This window comes from Haliotis rubra, unplaced genomic scaffold, assembly GCF_003918875.1.
Source record: "Haliotis rubra isolate DU_JTF1 unplaced genomic scaffold, ASM391887v1 Scf72, whole genome shotgun sequence".
NCBI classification, from domain to species: Eukaryota; Metazoa; Mollusca; class Gastropoda; order Lepetellida; family Haliotidae; genus Haliotis; species Haliotis rubra.
Genome location: NW_025767435.1, coordinates 2,569,920 through 2,597,813, shown reverse-complemented (window position 1 = coordinate 2,597,813; position 27,894 = coordinate 2,569,920). Strand labels below are relative to the sequence as shown.

Sequence of the window (27,894 nt, the reverse complement as noted above, 5' to 3'; positions counted from 1 at the left end):
CCATGTCCTAGTAGACTAGAATCCCTACTAAGAGCTACTAGTAGACTGGAATCCCCTGTGACTTACTCAAGCTGAGGGAATGTAATCCTGGATCTGTTAAGCCAGAATCCCCCAGAGGCTGTTATTAGTGTTAAGCTGGATTCCCCATGAGCTATTCAGCTCGAATCCAAATTCACCAGGAGCTACTAAGCTGAAATTTCCTAGGAGTTAAGGTGGAATCACCAAGAGTCTATTACCCAGAATCACCTTGGAGCTATTATTCAGGAATCCCCCAAGAGCAATAATGACAAAATCCTCAAAAAGCTATAAAGCTGGCATCTCCAAGGGCTATTAAGCTAATATTCCCCAGCGTCTTTTAAGCCAGATTCACCTGTTATTAGGACATAATCCTCCAAAAGCTGGCATCTCCAGGGGCTATTAAACTGGAATCCACCATGGCCTTTCAAGCCGTAATTCACAAATGAGATTTAAACGAGTAATAAGAGTGATGAGAGCACATTTTATTGAATATCTACATGTATATAACATTACAATTAACAACATATTTCTGTTTTTTCTCCGTTATCGTGACCTCTTGTTGCGACTTGTGGGCTCCCAGCTGAAATCATAAATAGAATGTTATATATTCACCGACATCTCATGTACAATGTGTGTGTGATCTTGTTGTCAGACACTGAAGACATTGCAGCCCTGAACATACACACCAGATTCATGGAAATGAAAACATGACATTCTTTTAAGGAAATAAGATGGCGCTGGTTCCATGAATTTTAATGCCTATTTGTGAAACAATCAATATACATACATATGCAATATATATGTATATGCAGATAAGTGATGTCTGAAGATACAGATATCTCGTCTGAAAAATATATTTCATGATCTGTAGTTCAGAAATGCCTTGCCTTGAAGGATTTACAGCTAAACCATTCAACTGACTGACTGAGTTTGGTTTTACGCCGCTTTTAGCAATATTCCAGCAACATCACGGCGGGGGACACCAGAAATGGGCTTCACACATTGTACCCATGTGGGGATTCGAACCCGGGTCTTCGGCCAACGCTTTAACCACAAGGCTACCCCACCGCCCCTATACCATTCTACAAACTTTTCTAATGGGTCTACCCCTCGTCTGAATACTGACAGCCAATCAGCAATGAACAACTGAGGGGATACAGAAACAACAGCTTGTTAATGTCCGCTTCATGAATGCACGGTATCACTCAACATGGACTACACGCGATCCATTTGAACCTCATGGTAGGTTGGACGCAGAACAAACAGATTATTTTTACTTTTGTTATACACTACTAAGCAATAATTTGTAAATCAGTTTTAATTGTTGACAAGTCAAAAGTCACTTTACATTTCAGGGGTTCAAAAATCCCATCGCCTGACGCCCGGGACAAGTCAGTTTTCATTTCGGGCAATCAAATAATGGTATCTTACTTGTCCGTGGGCTACTAGATAATTTCCACTTATGGATTCAAACTGCAAATAAACTTGGATTTAATTTCATATCTGCTCAAAATGTAGCTATTACATTTCGCAATGATAACAAAGTAGAGTTATCTTTCTTTGCTATTTATCACTTTTCAATAAATAGTCCAGTAAACATTAACATCAAATACCATGTTGATTTCTTCTTTCATAATTACATCAGCATAATTATGTCATAAAACCAGGGCAAGTGGAAAATTAGTCAGGACAAGTTACTTTCTTAAAGTCACTTGCCCTGTGGCAAGTGGCTTTTAAAAACAATTTTGAACCCCTGCATTTGCATTGCATCATTTAACTTAAAGAGGTACTAACAAGGTTGACTGCAGAGAAGGATTACCATGTCAAGGTCAGCAGCGTCAGCCAAGTCAGTAAAAACATAGGATGTTGACATATTGTTGCTGAACAACTTTCTTCAAGTGAGGGTAATAAATCTAGTAACTTCTTTTTCCCACAGCACTTTGGGATATGTTTTATTGTTTGTTGATTATTAATGAGTCCTGTAAATAAGCAAGCCTGGACCAGAGGAACTAGTGAGAGATATCATGAGTACCATCTCACACTGACAGTATCATTACACACTTTCAACTTAGTCTCCATGTTGACCAACCAATACACTTTATGAACAACCAGGACCCACACCAGAGTCAATCCATGGGGATTAATGACAAGAATATCAGTTCCTTACAACCAATGCTTGTTGTGAGAAGCGACTAAAGACAATCACTCTCAGTGTCTTTATTGATTACATGTCATCTGAGCCCTGTTTTGTGGATCGATGTTCATGATGTCAATCACAGGATCGTCTGGCCCAGGATTAATCAAAGACAACCACCATCCAGTGCTGTGTTAAACAAGAGACTAACTTCTGTACTCACTTAAAGAGGTCTTGAGCTTCTCGCTCTCGTTCATTCTCCTGACTCTCGGCCTGTGAATATGGAAACAAAATCTAAATACATCATAAAATACAATTTCAGGAAATGAGTCATGCTCAACATCTTGTGTTGTCACCATGATGGTTGAGTCCACGTGACATGACTGTTGAAATCAATCCTGGGTGAGTCATTTTTCCAAGACCTCTGACCCACAAGTTATGACAAATTTAGCTATCCTCTCTTGTATTTGGCTGCTTCAAAATTATGGTTCAAATATATCTACATATGTGGAAGCAGTTGCTTCACCCACAGTCCCAAGACTTGTCTCATCATCTGACTGATCACCCACTTAATCAGGTTAATACTGACCAGTTGGACGGGTTAGGAACTGGACCAGGGGTGGAAATAACTTTAAAATTGCTAGTGTACTCCGGTACAGTGGCACATGTAACATCACTTGCCCTGATAATTTTTCCATTATACTGGCCGTTTTCTTGTGGTTTTTTAAATAAACAACATAATTAATATTGGAAAGTCAACTGGACACCGGTACAGTGTGATATACAAATTTGCTTGCCCGACAGAAAAAACCACTGGACTCGGGTGTCGGGCAATGGGTTATTTCCACCCCTGTGGACCTGTCTCTATGGAAAGACTATTACCATGGGACAGTGCAGCCACCTTAGGTAAAATCAATCAATATTTGTTCTGATAGAAACGGATATGTTAACACAAAGGCAGGTAGGTCCGTGGATATCCAACATTCGGTATTTGTATCAGCTGAGTTGTCACAACTGTTACACTGTACCTCCACATACTGGGTACATAGTGAACATACTCATGTATAGTGGTTGTCATTTAACGTCCTAGTTACAGATGAATATTGGTGACCTTGTCTCAAAATGCATGATGAAACAACGACTGAGCTGAATCATGATAGGAAGTGACATAACAGGAAGACTCAGCTGTGCTTTGAAACAGATTCATTCTTACATTCTCTACTTAGTACCGCCAAATATAATGAACATACTGAAGTATAATGTTTAACATCTATTAACCCAGTTATAAATGAACTTTTTCTACGTTATCTCAATATTCATTATGAAAAAGAAAATAAACTGTAATATGTTTATTCAACAGCATTGCAGACAATTTGTTCCTAAATTAAGTGCTGACTCAACCTCAAATGCCAGGCTTAAATGCTGACAAAGTTTATAACATTGTAATGATGAGCAAGGTTAACACCACACTGGACAGTGTATCAGTTATGGCGTGTCTGCTTCATGTGGGAGGGAAGCCTGGAGTAGTGCAGGTCCCAGATGTATATACCTTCAGTGAAACCCACAAACAGGGATGATCATCGTGATCACATCATCACAGATTTCAGACACATCAAAGACAAAGGAACACCCAAACTGGAACACTGGTTGCCCTTCAAACAATGGCACATACCTGTAGTGCATCTCTAAACCAGTCGTCCAACTCTCGGCGCTGACTTCCAGCGTGTTCCACCAGGTCGCTGCCACCGATGATGCGAGGTAGAAAGTTGGCTCCTGCATGACTGGACTGAAAAAGAAGCTTGTCGACATTAGTCACAGTGCTGCTAAGCAACCACACTATAATGGCTGAATCTGTTGATGTGAAACAGCATCTTTCTTTTCACTGGTCTGGACAATTCAGTGAGCCAATATGAGAGGCATGTTCAGCACAGTCAAGATCAAGCGCCACAATGCGATCTTAGTGCTAAGGTGATCAGAACTCCCTTACTTTAACATATCTTTTGTAACACTACATCTCCGGTGCTCTTGAAACAACGTGAAGCCCAGTGGCAGACAAAGAATGGGTGTTTTTATTCACGTAACTTTGTGAGGCATGGTGAACAGTTTGCACACAGTTTACAGAGTCCAACAGAGGCTATCAGGGGAAGGCGTCTAAGTCAAACTGACGCTTGGGCAGTAGATGGATTGGATCAGGGGTTCAGTGCCCGTCCCTCCTTGCAACCGGCTTGCCTTTCTGCTGGTCTGTCCATGCTCTTCCACTGTCTGCCGTCTCCTGCTGTCCCCCGATAAGGCACATAAACGACTAACAAGCTGTTCAGGTCAGCAATTCTCATGGACATAATCTGCTTAGCTGGTAATATCTTGACAAGCTTGACATATTTCGGACAAGTGAACACGACAAGTAGCTATACTGTTTACTATTGTTGCAGCACTAAGATCAAGATGTACCATGCACCCTGGGATTTATGCATAATAACGTGCTAGGAAATATAATCCCTGGGCTCACTTCATATCATATATGTCATTACCTTCCTAAACCTTTTGAAGTTCTTCACAAGTTTGCCATTCCATTCTGTGTAACCATCAGGTATATCCTTTCTCCCTGACCTTTTGACTGGAGGTTTAGGTTGCCTGGCAACCAAACTAGCAAATTCTGTGACCATGACAGCAGTGGGAATATTTTCCTCTTTGATGAAGTCTTGTCTCTTCACCGTCTGCTCCTGTAACCATAGTGAAAAGATAACTAGAGGTTAGTGCTCATGTCTGACATGGGATATTATTAGGGGTGGGTATTGCAGAGAATTTTCATATTGCGATATATATTGCAGTGTGAAAGCATATACTGCGATATGTATTACAATATATTGCAAGAAGTTTTTCCAACAAAGAACTACTTATAATTGAGTTAATGTTTGATTTATAAAGCAAAAACACACAAAAAAACGTATGCTTTATTAAGCTTTAATAAAATCTTTTAATCATGAGAAAATACAACTGTAAATAATATTTGGCACAAATGAAACAAGGAAAAGAACAATTTAACATCAACACAGTGATAACTAGTTTGAACTAGTTTCTCCACTCTAAAAAAAATGCCCTGTGATTTTAGTCAGCAACTTGACCTGGTCAGGACATATCACTGGTCATTAATGAGTAAATATTTAGAACATTCAGATCCAAAACATTGCGAAACATTTGAACAAAAATTAAGAACATAACTTCAAAATGAACTTGACTTCCGGTGTGAAGAAAGGAAATATCCGAAGATATCTGAGTGTTATGAAGTTCTCCAGAATGCCTAGTCAAAATACCGGTTTTCAATCAGACAAATGTTTACTGCAGATTTTGAGTGTTTGAGTATGGTTTTACGCCAGCTTGGTGTTTAGCAATATCACAGACCTTGAAGGGCACACCACACATTGTACACTTGTGCCTCCATGGGTTCATTTGAACCCAAAGTCTTCGGCATGATGAGAGAATGCTCTAACCATTAGGCTATCCCACTGTGGGTGAGACTAGAAGAGTGAGTGAGTGAGTTGGGTTTTATGCAGCTTCTAGCAATATTCCAGCAATAACACGACGGAGGACACCAGAAATGGGCTTCTCACACTGTGCCCATGTAGGGAATCGAACCCGGGTCTTTGGTGTGACGAAGCGAACGCTTTTACCACTAGGCTACCCCACAGCCCCTGAGACGAGAAGAAGAATTTGGGCACTACCTTGATGGGCAGCCTGGTTGTTAGGAACCCTCTAGGTACTGTCCTGTTGTCATGGTGATCCTTCCTGCTACTGTCCCTTGTCTGCAACAATGAACATGAAGTAATGGACTCTTGTAGTACTGTAACAGGGACTAACATAACATTATTACATGCTGACAAGACAACTTGGATGAGAGCCATCAACACAATATGTCTTCATTAAAATGTACAACAAAACACTTTTCCCAATATTTCCCATCAACACAACAATGTTTCAAACAATACTGGATACAATTCATTCCCTGTTTCACACCTACAACCCGTTTCTACCTTACATGCAGTTACATCCTTTACATACTAAATTTCATAACACAATATCAGTGTAGGAAAGATAGCCCGTCCCAACGTCCGAGACGGGTGAATTTTGTGGAGGACGGGTTAAAAAAATATCTAGTCCGTCCTCATGTCGGGTCAATTTTAGCAAACCAATGACATATATAATGATTATAACCTTTTTGAATATTTACTGCCGAAGGTGTTTTATTTATATTTGGAGGACAGGCTAGATTTTGGCAGGACTGGTAAAAAATTTGACCTGCCAGTCCTGTGGACAGGCTAGATTTTCTACATCTTTCCTACACTGACAATATCTTGACCTGGTCGCCAAGTTAATTCTTGCATAGATCAAGATTTTCTACATCTTTCCTACACTGACAATATCTTGACCTGGTCGCCAAGTTAATTCTTGCATAGATCAAGCATGTGTACACCTGCCAACTTTCTGACAAAGAGATTTTTTCAGGGTTTAAAAAACTACAATTGAACAACTATTGGGAATTTTAAGATAAAGCAGACCAAATTTGACAGGTTGTTTGAAAACACACCTGTAATGCACATGCTTCATATTCTTTTACCCATACCCTCTTGATTGTTCAGAACGCCATTACATAGAGACAGAAATTTACATTCTTAATTCAAGTTAAAATTATAAGAAAATGAATTAATTATTCAGAAAGTTATAGTGAGGCATATTCATATCAACATGTCATAGCAAGACAGAAAATCATGAACAGTTATTGATTAAAGAATTGATTATGTATGAGATAACAAAATCAGCATTTTCTCAAAAGGAAGCCTTCCTCTTATTATTATATGTCAAGAAAAGCAGTAACAAATAGAATTATCATTACGTTTGCTAACAAGATAACTCACTTCCTTGACAGAAGATAAAGTTACAAGTGATGTATGAGAGCATGATATGTAATCCACATTAGCCTGATCCGGTAAATATTGACATAACCCAACACCCACTGATAGAGACAATACGAAACAATGGCAACCTGTAACAGAATATAGCTCCAGCGTGTGATGGCTTTTGACCTGAATCACTTCAAGAGTCCATTTAGTGATAGCTCCAGTATTTATGTATTTAAACAAATACTTAACTCTGGAAACTCGTGCAAAATGTTCACATCTTTGAGGGGCATTTATTGGAAGTACAATACTGACAAATTTATGGATAACAACTTCTTCATTTTGTGAAAAATAGTGCACAGCCATCATATGTGAGTTTCACAAGAGGGTATCGGTACTCCCCTATTAACTTCAGAGGCATATCATTAATACTCGCACCTGGGAAAGTATTAATGAATATTTTCAATAAACGACTTCATAAATGGTCGGCAAACAATAACATTACCAGTGAAAATCAAACAGGATTCCAGAAGGGATATTCAATGGTTGAAAATATGTCTACACTGTTTGGTATGATAAGGAAATATTTATCAAAGTCAATTGGTGGAAGTTTCAATATATAATTCATTGACTTTCTCAAATTATTTATTGTCATAAACATCCACTTCTATGGCACTGCTCCATATCACATGGAATGTTTTGAAAACATTTTAACTGATTTACAAAAACAAATTCTGCATCTGACACACAGATAAAAAAAAATCAAAGCCATTTTTTGAGAGCTAGGGTCTTTGGAAACTCGGAAGATAGTAATTTCAATTCCAAACCAGACTCTGTGCTCAACATATAGCACTAACCAAATTTCTTGTTTAAATTAATGTATTGTGCATACAGATATGGGTCTCACTGGCTTGAAATGCATGCATAGTATTATAGAGATACAATTGGGGAATTTGTCCTGAAAAAAACTTGGTGTGTTGCGCTCGTCACCCCCCTCCTTTTTTTTTCTTTTCATACAGTGGCAAGACCTTGTCAGTGACAACATATACCTTGATGCAAGTCCCTGTGATATCAGGGTGCTGTTGTAAGAAGAACATTAGTTCTTAGACAGCTGTACATCTATGTAAAGGCATGAGAGTTACAATCATCTCAGCCCTAAGATCGCTTCCTTCAACTGTACCCAGGACCAGAGCAGATGCACAAACAGGTGAGGGAGTGAGTTTAGTTTTATCATCCCAAACTGTGTTCCACAGGAGATATTCCTTATGTAAGATCAAGTAGATTTTGTACAATGCTCTGACAATAGTATGATGTCATAAATTTGATGATGTCACAGTGCTATGACATCGCTGCACTGCAAGTCTTATGGCAGTACTGTGTTCACAGATTATTTATTATTGGATATTTATATAGCGCACATATGCACACACTGTTGCATGCTCAAGGCGCTGGTATTTTTTCCCTTGATCATTGGATGTCAATCTCAACGGCACATGGTATTATCAATCTCAGCTCCCTGGGGATCATACAACTCTTGCTGCCACAAGGCGCACCAAGTTACTGCGGCTTTCCCATCCTTACGAGGTACCCATTCATAGCTGGGTGGACTGGGACACATAGTCACCGTACTTTGTCCATGTTTTACTGCACGTTGCTGTACCCGCAACTAGGGGTTTACACGTATTCATGTGGCCACCATCTGGTCATATACCAACGAATTCGTGGGTTCTTTTAAGTGCACAGGGTTGAGTACTGTACACTAGGGGTTGTGACAACACTGAAAGAGTCTACACAAAGTTGAGTCCAAGGTTTTTACACCCGGTCATAGGTGGGCTCGATCCTGGCACCTGATGTACATTTTTCATTGAAAACTAATGAAGAGTGATTTTTTATGATAAATATCAACACTCGTTGATAAAGTCAAAAATATCCCTCGACACAAGCCTTGGATATTTGTAACTTTATGAACCTGAGGTCATATATTTGATATCAGTAGACACTTGGGTGAGATTCTCTATTTACCCCGCACTCAGCAATATTCCAACTATATGGCGGCAGTCTGTAAATAATCTAGCTAAGATGCATAGCGTTCACTAACACGAAAGCATTCATGTTAGTGAACGCTATGTATCTTAGCTATGATTAATCGAGTCTGGACCAGACAATCCAGTGATATACAGCATGAGGATCGATCTGCGCAGTTGGGAACCGATGACATGTGTCAACCAAGTCAGCAAGCCTGACCCCCCTGATCCCGTTAGTGGCCTCTTACGACAAGCATGGGTTATTGAAGTTCAATATTCTAACTTGTTTGAGTGGCATTTTAGAAGTTGAGACGTACAATATAGAACAAGTTTTTATGGATAACAACTTCTTTATTTCGTGAGTGCGACGTTTCGATACAGATCCTTGTACCGTTGTCACGGCTGTCCCTATTGTCTTGCTTGACAATGGTACAAGAATCTGTATCGAAACGTCGCACTCACGAAATAAAGAAGTTGTTATCCATAAAACTTGTTCTATATTCAATATTCTAATCCGGGCCTTCGTCGGTATTTTTCCAACCAAGTGTAAACGTGGAGAAAAAGACGAGCAAAATATTAGGGTAGTGAGCACCTTGGTTTCAGGTGCAAGTGCGTGAGAACGCTGGGTATCAAGCATAATATAATAATAATAAATGCATATTTATAGTGCGTCTATTCTACACCCTTGGGCATGCTCAAAGCGCTGTGTACAGATAATTTACACGATAATATTTACAGCCGAGATTATAAGTAATATACTGAGAACAGGTTTTAAGTCTGGACTTTAAAAATGTCAATTGTGTCAGAGCTTTTAATATGTGCCTGAACTTTGTCAGTCAGAATAAACAAGGCGTGACGAGGCTATAACCTATGTAAAATCTGTCAGTGGTCTTGAATAACACGCGGCCTGCCTTTAGAATCCCCCACCAAATATGCGCAGTGAAATCAAACATATTTGTATCCTTTGCTTCAGAACATTGTTCACTTCATGGCTGTCCCTATTCTTAACCATGACGTTGCAATATTGTTGTACAAATGTGTTACACCGACTCGCCTGGTTGTGTTCCCATGACGACAGTGGTCAGACTGGCCTGACATTTGTAAGGCTTCAGTGCAGTGTCGTTTGTTTACGCCACAGAAATATACAAATTCATTTCATGGGGACTTTAGGGGACGCTCACGGTGAAATGCTCGCACCCAGGACCAGAGCAGATGCACAAACAGGTGAGGGAGTGAGTTTAGTTTTATCATCCCAAACTGTGTTCCACAGGAGATATTCCTTATGTAAGATCAAGTAGATTTTGTACAATGCTCTGACAATAGTATGATGTCATAAATTTGATGATGTCACAGTGCTATGACATCGCTGCACTGCAAGTCTTATGGCAGTACTGTGTTCACAGATTATTTATTATTGGATATTTATATAGAGCACATATGCACACACTAGTGCATGCTCAAGGCGCTGGTATTTTTTCCCTTGATCATTGGATGTCAATCTCAACGGCACATGGTATTATCAATCTCAGCTCCCTGGGGATCATACAACTCTTGCTGCCACAAGGAGCACCAAGTTACTGCGGCTTTCCCATCCTTACGAGGTACCCATTCATAGCTGGGTGGACTGGGACACATAGTCACCGTACTTTGTCCATGTTTTACTGCACGTTGCTGTACCCGCAACTAGGGGTTTACACGTATTCATGTGGCCACCATCTGGTCATATACCAACGAATTCGTGGGTTCTTTTAAGTGCACAGGGTTGAGTACTGTACACTAGGGGTTGTGACAACACTGAAAGAGTCTACACAAAGTTGAGTCCAAGGTTTTTACACCCGGTCATAGGTGGGCTCGATCCTGGCACCTGATGTACATTTTTCATTGAAAACTAATGAAGAGTGATTTTTTATGATAAATATCAACACTCGTTGATAAAAGTAAAAATATCCTCGACAAGCCTTGGATATTTGTAACTTTATGAACCTGAGGTCATATATTTGATATCAGTAGACACTTGGGTGAGATTCTCTATTTACCCCACACTCAGCAAGATTCCAACTAAGTGGCGGCAGTCTGTAAATGATCAAGTCTTCACCAGACAATCCAGTGATCAACAGCATGAGCATCGATCTGCGCAACTGGGATTTGATGACATGTGTCAACCAAGTCAGTACGCCTGACCACCCGATCGGCTCTTACGACAGGCTTGGATTACTGAAGATCAATTCTAACCCTGACCTTCACAGGTATGCACAAACAGGGGCAATATTTTTATATATTAGTGCAATAATAAAAAAGATAAATAAATAAATGGGCCATTAACCAACCTTCACCTGAACTCACATAACCTATACCCAATCCACATCATGTAAATCTGAAGATACCCACCTCTACAATTGTGTCTGGCTCTTCCTCTGGTACTTCCACAACATCCACTCTGGATGTGACATTTCTGTTCTGTCGTCTGGACTCAAAATTGACCTGGGTTGGCTCAGTCAAAATCTCCTCCTCGATGTCATCTTTCTTTTCCCTTTTGGTGCGACTGGAGGGAGTCGGGGAGGGGGACTTCTGTCTTGCCCCCTTCCCTGATTGTCCAGCCACCCTCTCTTTTCTGTCTGTTCCTGACCGGACTGTATTTGTTCTTGTTGATGGAATATCATCAAACAAATTATCCTCTTCATTACTCCCTCTTGTTCCACTAGTATCTGATTTGTGTTTCTTGTGTTTGGAAGACGAAATATCCGAAAAGCCATCAGAGTCATCATTTGACGTCTGCTTCTGACCCCGCTGCCTTCCCTGCCACAGACCAAGTTCATCTTCATCACTGTCATCAAGCAGGACACGCTTGTTAGTTTTAGAAGATGGAGAGGTTTTTGGTAAGTCTTTTGACTCTTCAGTTTCATTTTCTTTCTTAATCTTTTTGAATGTCTTACTTGAAACTGATTGAACCTCCTCAACGTCTTCATCGCTCAAAACATGAGAAGGTTGCGATTTTCTCCCTGAAATCCATGCAGGTGTTTTTACACTGATGTCAAAATCATCATCAAGTTCTTCAAACAGTTCATCTTTAACTCTCTGGGATTTTGTTGGTTGGGGAGACACAGACTTTTTTCCTCTTCCTCTACTAGAACCTGTACCCGAATTTGATGGCAACGTATTCTCTTCCTTCACTACCACCTCCTTAGCTGGGGATACGTTCTTCCCTCTCGCTGATCTACGACTTCGGAGATGGTGATGGAGAACGGCTTCTTGATGGCGGATTCTTCACAGCAGCTGGTGACGGGCTTCTTCTTCCTCTGCTCTTGGCGACCGATTCCTGTTCTGGAGAGATGCCCTGTTTTGGTTGTCTGGCTGCCTTGACATCTCGGTCTGGAGACACTTCTGACCTTGACCTTCTTTGTGTCTCTGACTTCGCAGGTGTCACCACTTCCTGTTTGATTCTCTTCGATTCTTGTGCTTGTGTTGTTTCATCCTCCCTCACTTCTCCTGTCCTGAAAGTATCACACCAATAAGTTCTGATAATGAGAGTAGAGTGATTATGGGTTAAGGCTTTAAAGATCATGTCCAGAATATCAAAGCAGGTGGAGCATTGAACCCTTAGATTTTAAAAAACACAAGCATATGCTTCGCCCACAAGGCTATCCCATCAATACTGGTGGGAGGAGCGTGGGTTTCTTTGTGTGAGTGAGTGAGTGAGTTTGGCTTAGAGCAGCATTCAGTTGTACCACAGCATTTCAGGCTGAAAGAATCTCAAGTTATGCAGGTCTTACACATTTACCAAATATGTGAAAACCACTACCACTTGTGTCATGCTGACAAACTAGACCTATCATCAGGGTGAACTGGCATTTCTTCCCCATCATCACAGGTTTCTGCCACGAGTAAGGGGACAACTCTGCACATCAAGTTGTGGCACTATAGCCTAATTAGCCATCCAGGCCCCTAGCTTTACATATCACAGACACTGGTAAAACTTTTGTCATGCAGAAGGTTCCAGTGATCATGTATTAATGTAGAATTAGTTCTAAGTAGTCTGTTAGATTAACATCTAATGATCCTCGAGACACAAATGTTTTACAGGACCGACCGACCTCTTCCTCTTGGTGGGTGTGGCCGCTGTTCGCTGCCCGACTACCTCCTGCTTCATCTTCACAGCCTGGAACGTATAACACTATACTTGTAACCATGGTAACTTGACACATTGTGAACTGGTGTTAAAATACATTACTTTGTACCATGTCAAACAGTCCCTTGGTCATTTATATATAGTGAGACATCACAATTACAGACCATATCAATTTGTACTTTCTCAACATTTTTTAAAACAGTCACTGTCAGAGGCCCAGATAGGCTGCGTATCCAGGTAAAATACGCATAGAATATTTCCAGTTACGCATTGAAAAATAATTGTTGCGTACCAATTACACATTTAAAATGTTATATACGCAAAAAGTTTAAAACAAATGCGTGCGGAATATATTTATAATAATAGCTTGCATTATGAAAAAGACATCGATTGCTATCAAGTTGTACTGTTAGTATAGGACAAGTCTTGTACTGTCAGTATTAGGGCTTCCGCGGTTTCGAGAAGTACTTTCGAGGGACGAGTCGGAGTTCAGCTGGACTCGAGTCCATTTTCAAGGACTTCGAGGACTCGAAAAGGGAGATAACTTCGAATTATTTGGCGTTGACAGACTGTCTGCCATGTGCTAAGCACGAGCGGCCGTTAACGTCTAATATTAAGATAAGATATAACTTTATTATCCCGGAGGAAATTCTTATACATCCAAACAGTCTCAAAATGAATATATACACAGTTCACAAAAATCTACACAATAACATGCTCAAAGCGAGATGCTATTTACAAATAAATCTGACATGATATAATTCAATTAACCACATAGGTAAAGAGGCTGAATAATTCTAGTTCTAATCACATGATGGTGTGATTCAAAATATTTGTTGTATTCACGAATACTTGATGGTATGAAAGACTGTCTAGCTCTGTTTGTTTTGGAAGGTAATCGACAGCAGCGTCCAGAAGGAAGTAGTTCAAAATGGTGAGATCAAATATATCAACTATCAAATCTAATTTTAGCTGCCTTTTGACAATCTGGCGCTCATAGATAAAGGGAATATACTCAAAAGACACTCCAGAAATTTTGCAAGCAGTATTAACAATTTTGAAAAGTTTGGTTTTGTTGCGATGAGACACATCCCCATACCAACATAGAAAATTGTAGGTCAACACACTTTGAATAAAGGTTTGATAAAAACTGTCATTATGGTTTTGTCAATGTCTTGGCGATAATAATGTTCAGAATCAGAAATTAGGCCAGTAACAGTGGCGTCATCTGCAAATTTCACAGTGAACAAGTCATAAATTGACAAGTAAAAGTCATTGGTATACAAAATGAAGAGTACTGGATGAAGGAACACAGCCATGTGGATCTCCAGTAGAGGTTGAGAGCAAAGAAGATTGATAGCCACTGACACTGACATACTGAGTGCTATGTACCCTGAATTTTTTAATCCATCTGATAATGTTTTTATTAACACCTAGATTAAATAGCTTACTCCTCACTGGGTGTGGCTGTATGGTATTAGTTGTTACAAATCTGCAGATGAGAGTAATTATTATACATCGTTTGAGATTTCACTTCTTAAAATGATTAGGTAACTATCTTGACAATTGATAGACATGGAGAGTGAGTGAGTGAGTTGAGTTTTACGCGCGCACTCAGCAATATTCCAGCTATATGGCGCGGTCTGTAAATAATCGAGAAGATAAAAAATCATATGTATGGGCATATCTTGATCTGGATAGAGAAAAGAGCAAAATAACCAAAATGCCGCATGTGCAGTATATCACTGCGTTCTGCAGGCAGTACAAGAAGTCACGAAGAACAAAACATTTGTCAAGTAAACATCAAATATTGATTCTGACCAATAGGAAATGTTAGTCACATGGCGATATGAAGTCGGAAAGAAGTAAGTGTTCACTTGTGTGATCGGAACCGTCATGCAATTTACGCTATCGTTTGCTTGAAAGGTATGAATTTCGAGTACTTTCGGGTCCGAGTCGAGTCTTATCCCCTCGAAAGTACTCGAGTCCACAAAATGGACTCGTTGAAGCCCTAGTCAGTATAAGATGAGTGATTTTTTATGAAGTCATTTCCATTATATTTAAGTTGATTAGATATGACGTAAGGCAAAACATACCTGCATAGTAAACTTACTCAACGACATAATACTTAGGTGAGTAAAATGACTGAAATATGCACATATTTGAAAGCAGTGGGTAACTTAAAATGAAATACCCACTCAACATTCATAGTACCTACTCCAAAAAAATACAGTGGGTATAGTACCCACATGAGTTAAATCTTATCTGGAGCTCTGCACTGTAATTTGTTAGTTCGTGTAAAGCTAAACATTCCAACAGTTAAGCTTAACGATATCAAACTGTACATAATCAAGTCTGCACTAGACAAACCACTGACTGACATGGACTACAATCATGGGTTTCTTTCAAGGTGTAAACATTACAGTACACACCTGTTCATGTAGGATGCTCTCATCAACCACAGACTTGTCACCTGTAAATTCTCTATCCTTACCTCGTCTCCTCCTGCAAAAGATAAGAGAGAATCACAATTCATAACAAGCATTGTCACTAAGGTGACATAATTCCCTGCCGCAAATTATCAAAACAAACAAGAAGACAAAGTCATCAATATCCTCCACAAGGGCAAAATAATCTTATAGAATATGTCTACTAGCAATGATTATGTCAAATGTTTTGGAGTGTATACAGCAAAGTGGAAGGGGAGTATTGAAAGTTTTAAGATCTGCTCCAGAAAGGTGCACTACCATCAAATTCAGTTGAAGCTTAACTTGTTGGCATGGAAATGCAACAAGATGACATCCTCATAGTCACAGCCTAAGTCATGTTTCCATGGAAACCACAAAAAATAAAATTCATATCTGGGTGTAACCCCCAAAGGCACATCTAGGGATCATGCTTGATATGTGTACCAAGTTTGATGAAGCTAGCGTGTATAATTTAGGAGATCTGCTCCGGACAAGATGACATCTTTATAGTCACAGCATAAGTCACGTTTCATTGAAAACAGCAAAAAATAAAATTCATATCTGGGTCTAACCCCCAAAAGACACCTCTAGGGATCATGGTTGACATGTGTACCAAGTTTGGTTAAGCTATCATGAATAGTTTAGGAGATATGCTTCGGACAAAGTGTGACGGATATACGGACGGACGGACAGACGGAACTCATTTCTATATCCCCCGCAACAACGAAGTTGCGGGGGAATAAAAGTAGAGAAAGTGAAGGTTGTACATTAAGATGAAGTTAAATGTCAAGCATGACCAGTCAACCTGCGTCTTTCCTAGATGAAGCCTGGTTTCAAATATGAAGAACATCCAGAGAACGGTTCTTGAGATATCTCGCTGACAATGGCAAAACGCTAAAGTCCCCTTGTACCTTGAAATGAAGGTCAAGGTCACCAAACCTGACTGAGACCTTTTGCATACTGTGATGAACCTAGGTACCAAATATGAAAAGAATCTAGTCAACGGTTCTTAAGATATTCCAATTTGTATGTACGTACGATGGATGGAGCCTAATACCATATCCCCTGCTTGCTCTAAACGTGCAGCAGGGGGATAAAAATCTGTATCTCAGTTATTTTACTATTCACATAATGTAAAAAATATGAAATACCAATTAAAGTCACCAAGTCTTACAAAAGATTTTCACTACAAACCTGAGTGAGTGAGTCTTGGATTTATTGTTGCTTTAAACAGTATTTATGCTATATTACAGCATTGCAGCTTGACGGAGGAGGAATGCTTGAAGCAATTCAGGTCTTAAGACATCTAACCACTTCGGTTAAACCCATGGGCACAGGAATTGCTCTGATAAACCTTGAAATCCAGTGTGTATCAGGATTCAAACCCATGAGTCCAAGGGATACAACTCTGCAAAGCACACTGCCCTGACACGCAATCAACCTGATCATATACTTAACCATCTGATACATTTTTGTCAGCTCTTACAAGCAAAGTCTGCAAATGAAAGAGAACCAAACAGCAATGCATTTCTGTTGCAAAACAGAAGCAGTAAAGCCTCCATTAAGAAATGCTCTGTGACATGCCAGAAAAACATGCATTTGAATTTTGGTCTTAAACCAGATATATAATATATTCTACTGAAACAACAGTGCTTGATGATTATACGTTGTTATCTTTAGGTAGATGAGATTTGTCTACAAGCTGGCTGTACCCTGGAGAGGTCTCTGTGTTGGCCACAAGGACATCTGGCATCATGTGTTCCGCTACCGACTGAGACAGAGACTGGGACGGAACGTTCTGAAACAGCTGCTGGGCTGGAAGAAATATACATGAACCTTTCAAACAAAATGTTTCACAACATGATGGCACTGTACTGTAGCTAACCTGGATATGTAGTTCATATTCAGTTGAACAGAGTGAATTGGAATGAAACTGATATGTTACTTGCTGGGAGGATATTGTTTGGTAGGGGTCACTGCTACATGGGGGTATATAGAGGCTTGTAAAATCAGGTAGTTCAATCTCTGACTGACTGAGTTTAGTTTTACGCCGCTTTTAGCAATATTTCAGCAACATCACGGCAGGGGACACCTGAAATGCGCTTCACACATTGTACCCATGTGGGGATATGAACCCGGGTCTTTGGCGAGACGAACCAACGCTTTAACCATTAGGCTACCCCACCGCCCCTTCTGTGTTGTTGTTGGGACAATGAACAGCATGTATCGGTTAGACCATAGTGTGGTGAATGCATATTATTCTCTCCTAAGAGTCGACAATCATCAAGTACACAAACCGTTGTCCTTCAACAACAGAGAAGTTACAAATTACACAAAACACACTGAGACTCCAGAATGGCAGGCAACGTTTCTGTGGTTATGTCAATAAAAGAAACATCTACAAAAATCACTATCTCTCTGTCGTGTTATTAACATGTCAAAGACAATCTTCAAGATTTAAAAGATGCATATCCTTGATTTGATGTTGCTAGATTTGCAATATTTGTGATATTGACAGGCTCATTCAAGCAACACCCATGAAGATCTGAGTTAGAATAGATCTTCAGTAACCCATGCTTGTTGTAAGTGGCGACTAACGGGATCGGGTGGTCAGGCTCGCTGAATTGGTTGACACATGTCATCATATCCCAATTGCATAGATTGATGCTCATGCTGTTGATCACTGGATTGTCTGGTCCAGACTTGATTATGTACAGTCCGCTGCAATATAGCTGGAATACTGCTGAGTGCACTTTCGAGCAAGTTTGAGATGAAACTCATACCACATTCTGAGTTACAGTGTTTGTCTATAGAGCCAGCCTCCATGTTGAAGGACATACCTTTGTCTATATCAGGGTTACAGTGCTTGTCTGTGGAGCAGTACAGCACAGCGTACCCAACCTCCGCGTCCTGGATCACATTCTTCTTCTTCCTGCAACATACATCTTGAGTTTAAACCATTAAAAACAATCCTCATATAATATGGGTTATGACAAACATCTACCATATTATATGAGTCCTGATGTCAATGATGCAACTAAATAACTCTCTGCTCCCTCACCGTTTCAGGTACTTGTTGACGTGCGCGACCCACTCCTGCCCAGCTGGTGTTAGAGTCTTTAGATCTTCAGTGCCACAGTTCATGACGACGGTTCCAGTCTCTACCAGGACTCGGTCGTCATTGTCGTCACTTCCCTCCTCCATCAGTATCGGCATTCCCCCCGCCAACTCCACTGCCAGGTTCATCTTCTTGAACTACAGACACGAAACTACTTCAGAATCATACGAGATAAACATTTCACCATGCTGACATTTCCTATGGTTTTGTTTGGTCCCAATTTGCAGCAAAAGTGAAAGAACTGGGTCGGAATTATAGCCTTCAAATGCAAGAAGTTAATGAGGTTGAAATTTCAGCTTTGCACAAATATACTGAACAGAAGGAATGATTGATATACAAATTAGGGATGAAAACAGAAAACCACATGGAAACATAAAACCACATGGAAACATAAAACCACACAATATCCATTTTGATTGATATTTTCTAGTTTTACCCTGTTTTCTTTAAATACTATTTAACATAGCTGTACTTAACCACAAATATTAATCACTTACTCTTTACATATTTTAAACAGATGGACCACAGAGAGGCTCAAGCACTTATACAAAACATGGAAACACTTGCACCAAACCATTTTGTTTCTTTCAGATTTTCACAAGTGTTTCTATTTTCAACAAGCTTCATTTTCCATTCAGACATCCCTCCCAGCCTCTTGCCATCTCCTACCCTCTTCTTGATGTGCATAACATATTTTCAAGAAAAGTGAACCTTAGTTTGCACAAGGCATACTCTATAAATATCTTTGTAACTGAATAGCTATATGTCTGTCTCACCTGTCTTTGACTTAGAAATATGAACTTCATCCCTTTAAATACTGAGGCCCTGTTTGGGTTGGGTTTAAAAGACACTTCCTCTGGGTTGACTTGGGTCTCAGACACAGTGGGTAGATATCTGGTCACGAGAGTACAGATGGTTTAGTGTAATGGAAGGCAAAAGAAAATGCTAGAGAGATAGATCTGTGTAAATAGACTTTCCACAATATTCTTACAAGATCACTTGTCGAATGGGAGCGTGTGGGCCTCAGTGCCCTTTTAAAACTTTTTCAATAACATATAAAAGACTTTCAGCTTTGGAAATGGGGTAAAGCCTTAAGTTCTCCAAGTCTTAGAGTTTTACCATCTTGGTGAAACCCACAAGAGCAGGTTTGCTGTGACAAGCCTGAAAACATAATCTGGGCAATTCTGTGATTCGAGCCTGATCAAATATTTCAAGGAGGCAACTCTGCATCACAACTGCAACACCTGTATGATTCAAACAAATTCCATTCTACTGATCAAAATCATCAGGTACTAAGTGAGTGAGTTGGGTTTTATGTGGCTTTTAGCAATATTCCAGCAATATCATAGCAGGGGACACCAGAAATGGATTTCACACATTGTACCCATGTGGGGAACTGAACCCAGGCATGATGAGCAAATGCTTTATCCACTGGGCTACCCCACCAACCTCAGGTAGTAAGAGTCATAGGGGTATCAATATCTTATGATCATCAGATTTTCCCCTTAAATTGTAAAAGTGATACAGAAGAGAACATCTCCATCTGTCAACCTACACATCTGGGTCAGGCTTCTCCCCTTCTCCTTTCAGGTGATTCAGAAGCTTTTCCAGATACAACGGAAGCACTATGGACCTCTGGGTAATCATGGCACAAATCACCTGGAAATAGAGCAGTGTATCGTGGGTCTCTGCTGATAACACATCTGGCTTATTTTAGACCCTGTATTAGAAATTGATGGGTTATTAAATAAATTGAGTACAGAATATTCCCCTGTGCTTGAATCAGTAACTGATATCTTGATATACAAAACCAGTGGTCAATCCATGACACTGGACAAAGAGTTCGATGACAGATGCTCAGACAGCTTTTTAAACTTGAATGGGGTCGGAGTGGGTTTTCTTGGGAGTTTCTGGAAACAACTTTGTTCACTAAATTAAAGATACTTGTGCCGGCCTTAGCGTAATAGACAACAAACAATGAACATCACCATGAGTGTACCTCTGTCAAAATTCAAATCTTAGCTTTTTGTTTTAAGCTGCCTGCACAAACCTGATTTACTCTAACAAAGTTACACTTTGGAACTCTTAGTAACATTCCAGATAGAACATGTACCAGGCAACCAATAATTGTAAAGGAGAATATTTAGACTATGAGCAGAAAAGATGTCAAACCAAACTTTAATCAGATCAAAACTGAGATCAAAAGATACTATAAACTATGCAAATTTATTGCCTTTTCACATGTGGACCAAGCTAATTTTTTTACAATTTGATCATCTCTCCACACTCTCCTAGAAGAATAATATGTAATATGCAAAGTTTACCTAGATGCATTGTGGTCCCACACAAACTAATTATATGACGATGTACTATAATTAATCAGATACTATCATTACTCAAATAATGATTACTGTACACTTCCATGACGATTGTGGCTTGAAAGCTGGTTTGTAGGTATGTATGTATTCCATACAGATTGCCCGCTATATGTAACATGTATCTCTTGTCTGTTTGGCCCAAGACTTGATTATTTACATGCTGCTGTAATACATCTATAGCTGAAATATTGCAGAGTGCATAGTTAAACAACACACAATCTGATTTGGGAGGCAAATTGAGTATGGTTTTACGCCGGTTTTAGAAATATTTCAGCGTTATCCCAGCGGGGGACATCAGAAATGGGCTTCACACATTGTACCAATGTGGGAAATCGAACCAGGGTTTTCGGGATGACGTGCCCACGCTTTAACCAATAAGCTACCCCACTGCCCCACAAATTTAATTAAACCACTCAATATTATGTCAGATATATTCAAATATGCACTTAACATGTTATGTTTTAACTTGGGATAAAATATATCCTAATCAAAGGTGTAGTATACCTGGTATATATTTATATATTGCACCACACAGGGCGGACTACCAACCTTTATGGTGACGCTGATGCTGTTCATCACTAGAAGAGAACAGTTCTTTGTCCACTCGCTCACAACATGGCCACCAAACGTTCGTACTACTGCTTTCGCAGATTTCTTTGATGGTACATCCAAGCAGGAGGTTGTAATGATGAAGGGCTCGTTCACAACACTGTAAGACAATATCTTCCCTCAGACAAAAACCAAAAAAAAAGATCTGTGTACCATACGCTACTCAAATGGTTTAATTTCAGATTACATTTTTGTTCCATTTTAGCAAGTTTTGGCTCAAAGCAGTCTTTCTCTTATAAGGTTGTAAAGTTTAGACTTGTTCTCAAAATGTATTTATCAAGGACATGTTTCATTTGCAGTGATTTACACATTGGCACGTTCACTGCAAGGACATAAAAAAGATGTAAGCTATGCATCAATTCATGACCAACAGAGAGAAATGTGACTCCAGGACACTATTAGCCTGATAACAAACTGTGCCAGACGAACACAACCTTGTGAATAGCTGGACAACATGAAACATGAACAATCTTATGTAAACACAGTTCAAAGTATGTCTCTCAATACACGTGTTATTGCTGCTTAATTGTCGTAATGTTCATTGATGGGACTCCCCTTTTCACACAAAATGAGGAGGTATTGATATCGGTACCAACTCACAGGAAGACCGACTTGGGAGAGCCAAATGCCACCTCATCTCCATCTTTGATAAGCGTTTCTCCTGACACGCGCTTCTTGTTCACCCAAGTCCCGAACTTGGACATGTCCTTCAGGGTGACCAGCGCAGACTTCTGGGGATGACTCTGCACAACACAAACAGTCAACTCTTGTTCAGATCAAGGGATTGAACATAAACTATCAACTTACTTGTTTTTTTCCCCATTTTAAAGCATATGTATTGTCTCGGGAAATGAAAGTGACCACTTATCATTTACAATTGTTTAGAAGTTATATAATGATGGTTCTGGACCACTTCCTCTTATAGGCTATTTTGGGGGGAACTAAGCCTCCCAGCCTCAAGTAAAAATAGCAATGGTTGTGCCAGAGCCATCCTTTGATGTGCCGCCGAGCTCGCCAGCCTAGACCCAAAGTTCCGAACACTGACTGATTGGCAGTCCCTGTGGTGTGATGGTAGAGGGTAGGACTTGTAATCCAGCGACGCGAGTTCGAGTCGGGTATCGGAAGAAACTTTTGCGAGTCAAGTCAGCGACGGGGAGGGGGCTGGTGCAGAGGTTTGACCGCTCATAGCATGAGCGATCAGGGTTCAAGGTCGCGTTGGTGCAGAGCTGCTCGTGACTTGTTTTTTCAATTCAGTGTTCAACCGAATGTACGGTTCCATCTAGGGTTTTTGATCAAATTAGAGCACTCGGTGTATTTTGGTCAGCTTCATACCCAGCGACAGGTACAGCTGTAGGTTGCGATAGTGCACGACGTACTTGGTTTTGTTCATCAAATTCGGGACGAGTTTTTCCACCTGAGCCAGTGTGTTCTCACCCAACAAGTCTCGCTGATAATCGGACATCCAGTCTCGATCGACCATCAATTGTTCGGGAGCCAGCAGATAACTGTTGTGCGATTCGTGTAATGCTTCGGGGTACTCCAAATCCACTCTCGAAGTTGTTGGAGATGGCCATAATGTTCTTCGGATTAAAATGCTCGCTATTAACCCACTGGAATCTGCCCGTAGGCAAATACTGACTCATAGCCTAGCCATACAGGTTGTTGGCGTCGAGATAGAGGAGATGATTGGCAGGCTTGTTTGAATCATAGTTTTTCACGTATTGGTCGTTGGCTTTAGTGTACCGTTTGGAGACCATGGAAATCCCGCCGCGCATGCCTTTCTCGATGAACAGGTGCATGTCGTAATCCGTGAACAATTCCAGTTTGATGCCCGTTTTCTTTAGCAGCGCCTCCCACGAGAGACTGGGGCTGGTGTAGTACCACGCGGGGTCGAGTTGATACTGTTTCAAACACGTTTTTCTGAACATCTCGAACACGTCGGCCAGCAGCAGCATGTCCGTTTTCAAGTAGAGATCATGATAATCGCCTAAATGTCGACAGCCCAGTTTCTCCCACACATTCTGGGCGTGGTCGTAATCGTCCTTGAAGATGGTGGAGTCGGTTAAGCCGCTGTAAAATCGGTTGAGGAGAGGTAATCGCGTCTTGGCGTGTTTGGATTGGTCATACAACAATCGGCTCAGACTTTTAATGGCTGCGTAGTGGTACTGGCCGTCTTTTTCAACAAGAAATAAATTGATTCTGCGCACGGTTTTATCACTCACTCAGGGTTTTGTTTTTCCACTCGAGCGATTTGGGAGATTGGGGTAGGCATGTCTATACCCGTAAAGTCGAGGCTGAATTCCTCGATCGATGAAGGGTCGCTGGATACGCGGCGGCTATTACCGCCACCGGTAAACAATCACCGCCTTTATTTTAAGGGTTAGCGATAAAAGTCTGAGCCGATCGTTGTATGACCAATCCAAACACGCCAGAAAGAAACATTTCTGCGAATGGTGCCTGCATGGGTATTCTAGCGCTGATTTATTAGAATCGCACTGGGAGGATTGCCGAGGCATGGGAGAGACGGGGATCAGAATTGATATGCCTCGAGAAAATAAAACATCTTAAAATTCATCAACCACAAACATCAAATGCCCGTGCCCTACGTCATCTACGCCGACTTCGAAGCTCTCATCAAACAGGTGAACACTGTCGCGCCATCCCTGGAAGAAAACAGACAACTTGAAAACGGACGTGCTCCTGCTGCCCGTCGTGTTCGAGATGTTCAGAAAAACGTGTTTGAAACAGCATCAACTCGACCCCGCGTGGTACTACACCAGCCCCGGTCTCTCTCGGGATGCACTGCTAAAGAAAACGGGCGTCAAACTGGAATTGTTCACAGATTACGACATGCACCTGTTCGTCGAGAAAGGCATGCGCGGCAGGATTTCCATGGTCTCAAAACGGTACGCGAAAGCCAACAACCCGTAGGTGAAAAACTACGATTCAAACAAGCCCGCCAATCATATCTATCTCGATGCCAACAACCTGTACGGCTAGGCTATGAGTCAGTATTTGCCTACGGGCGGGTTCAAATCGGTTAATAGCGAGCGTTATAATCCGAAGAACATTATGGCCATCCCCGACAACTTCGAGATAAGCTACCTGTTTGAAGTGGATTTGGAGTACCCCGAAGCATTGCACGAATCGCACAACAGTTATCCGCTGGGTCCCGAACGATTGATGGTCGATCCAGACTGGATGTCCGATTATCAGCGAGACTTGTTGGGTGAGAACACACTGGCTCAGGTGGAAAAACTCGTCCCGAACTTGATGAACAAGACCAAGTTCGTCGTGCACTATCGCAACCTACAGCTGTACCTGTCGCTGGGTATGAAGCTGACCAAAATACACCGAGTTCTCAAATTTCATCAAAAACCATGGATGGAATCGTACATTCGGTTGAACACCGAATTGAGAAAACGAGCCACGAGCGACTTCGAGAAAAACATCTACAAACTCAAGTTTTCGGTATTCGGCAAAACCATGGAAAACTTGAGGAAACGTGTCAACGTAAAATTTGTGCTATTGCACCAGGAGGAAAAACTCAGAAAACTGATCGCAAGCCCGGCATTCAACCGAAGCAAGCTATTCGATAACGACTTGGCAGGGCTGCACATGAACAAAAGCCACATCGAGCTCAACAGGCCCGTCTACGTGGGGATGAGCATCCTCGACTTAACCAAACATCTCATGTACAATTTCTACTACAACCGACTCAAACAACAGTACGGCGATCGATGCGAGCTGCTGTACACGGACACCGATTCCTTGTTGTTGAATATACGTACCGAGGACGTGTACGAGGACATGGCGAAACACATGCACCTGTACGACACCAGCGATTACCCCCAAGACCACACCCTACACAGCACGACCAATAAAAAGGTCCTCGGCAAGATGAAGGATGAATGCGCAGGCACACCCATCGCCGAATACGTCAGATTGAGACCCAAGATGTATTCCATCCTGAAAGCCGACAACGGTGAGATCCGAAAGGCGAAAGTGGTCAAGAAATATGTTGTGAAACAACACATCAAACACGCCCTCTTCAAACAAGCTCTATTCAAGAATAAAAAGTTCAAACACTGAATGAATGCGTTGAGAAGCGACAAACACAACATCTATTGAATCACCCTGAATAAAACCTCCTTGTCACCCCTGGATACCAAACAGTGGATCGCCATTGACAGCGTCACGACTTACGCATACGGACACACGCGCATAAACTACTGACTAGACCTAGACGCGTTGGGAATTTCCGAGCGAGACCCCGAATAAAGGAAACTCCACTCGGCAGGTCTAGTCAGTAGTTGATTTGTAGTTGCTGAAAAAATGGGTAGCCCTAGCGAAAATGAGATGAGGGTCTAGGCTGGCGAGCTCGGCTGTACATCGAATGATGTCTCTGCTCGAAAATAACTATTTTACACTAGGCGCTGGGAGCGGAATTACGTCGAAATAAGCCTATAAGGTACCCTGTAATAGAACCCCCATTATATTACTACTTGTTTTTTAAAATAATGCTCCATGTTTACAAATGACGGAAATACTTAATGTGCAAATGTTTAACCATTTCCTAAATCTTCAGCCCAAAATAATCTGGAATTATCATGTATCATAAGAGGTATTTTATCTGTCAAGGAAGATGAACTTAAAAACATAACACACTGTTCGTGTAATTCTTCTGCAAATATATTGACACTGATTTGTCAAATATATAGAGTAAAACATAAATTTAGTATGAAAGGTTACAAATGTTCCAAGTAAATAATTATGCAAGCTGACATTATTTTCATAAAACTCATAAAAATAGACCCTATGATGGCCTATCCCATAAAGGTCAATACTCTGAATGAAGAACAATATCCTTATCATAATTGTTGAAACAAAGTCTTTGAATTACCAGGTTAGATTCTGCATGAGTCAGTTGCAGTACAGAATGTTTTCTGCTGACTGTGGGATCAGTTGTCAGGAGAATATCACAGTCTTTACGTCCTACGGAGTACTCTCTGCCAACCAGCAACACATACTTCAGATCTGGAAGAAATGAACCATGTTCTGAACTATTCTGCAACATGTGACTTGGACACCTTCCAGGATGGAGCTGTTGAGCTCCCACTTCAAAAGACCAGGGTGTTGGGAATCAAATACAATAAGTGATAAGGGGGTTGGATGAATATGCATACAAAATTTCCTGTGACTCTTCAGGCAAGTCCAATGTATCATTCCATTTCAGACCAAGTCATCTGGACAATTGTTCTTCAGGTTTATAACAAAATTACACATGAAAGAGTGATTCACTATATTTCGGTATTTCACAATACATAAATCATTACTGCAATAAATTACAACTCATTCAGCATAACCTACCTGGGTTATCTGCAGCCACCAGGTACCACATATTGGAACTGTTACGTCAGTGTTCCTCTGTCCTATATCCAGATAAAGTACTGGAATAGTCAAAAAGTAAATGTAAATTTAATGACATTTGCAAATTGCAGGTCCATAGAAACTCCATAAAGTAAATATGTTAAAGCACATATATTCAGCACTTACAAAATACACTTAATGGAATATTTGGACAAAGATATGTGTAACCACAAATTAGCAATGCTACTGCAGTAAAATCCAAAATGATGCATCATGTGATTTGGGTGGCCACATTCTATATATATCACACATTGTACAAAGGTCTAATTAGGGGAGCGTATCTGAAATGTTGATTTTTAAAAATATTTTAGCAAATTATGAATAATAACAGCATCCCATGAGAGCCTGTGATCTTTTATCAATACACGTAGATCATTTTGAAGCCTAACAGTAAAATGTATTTAGAAGCCACGAACGTCTACACAAACTGATTATCAAGCTTTTAGAAAACTGACAGCGACGCACAATTCTGTGAACAAACACTGAAATGTTATGGTGATCTCAGCAGCTGACACCACGGAGAGATGATGTTTACATTACTACATCATCTGTCAATTACGTCTTGTCCATCACTTCCTGTTCAGTCGATGATCTTGACCTTTCGCGGGAACAGTTAGTCTGGTTCTGTTCCGTTTAAACGGAGCAAGCCGTAGAGTTTGAAGCTCCGGACAGCGATTTCCGATACCTATGAATGTTT

General features: G+C 40.6%; 1 protein-coding gene across 1 annotated transcript; it reads right to left on the bottom strand.

Annotated features, from left to right (window-relative positions):
* Window positions 1-479: 479 nt before the first annotated feature.
* LOC124259427 (nibrin-like) lies at window positions 480-27,803 on the bottom strand. The gene is given in 19 exon segments (XM_046693569.1): window positions 480-598; window positions 2,376-2,425; window positions 3,825-3,938; window positions 4,681-4,872; window positions 5,872-5,952; window positions 11,457-12,307; window positions 12,309-12,559; window positions 13,160-13,224; window positions 15,627-15,699; window positions 17,375-17,477; window positions 18,503-18,594; window positions 18,724-18,917; window positions 19,557-19,674; window positions 20,336-20,439; window positions 21,708-21,867; window positions 22,368-22,510; window positions 26,671-26,804; window positions 27,138-27,217; window positions 27,663-27,803. Coding segments are annotated over 18 exon segments (2,793 nt in total). The 5' UTR covers window positions 27,169-27,217; window positions 27,663-27,803; the 3' UTR covers window positions 480-561.
* Window positions 27,804-27,894: the final 91 nt, after the last annotated feature.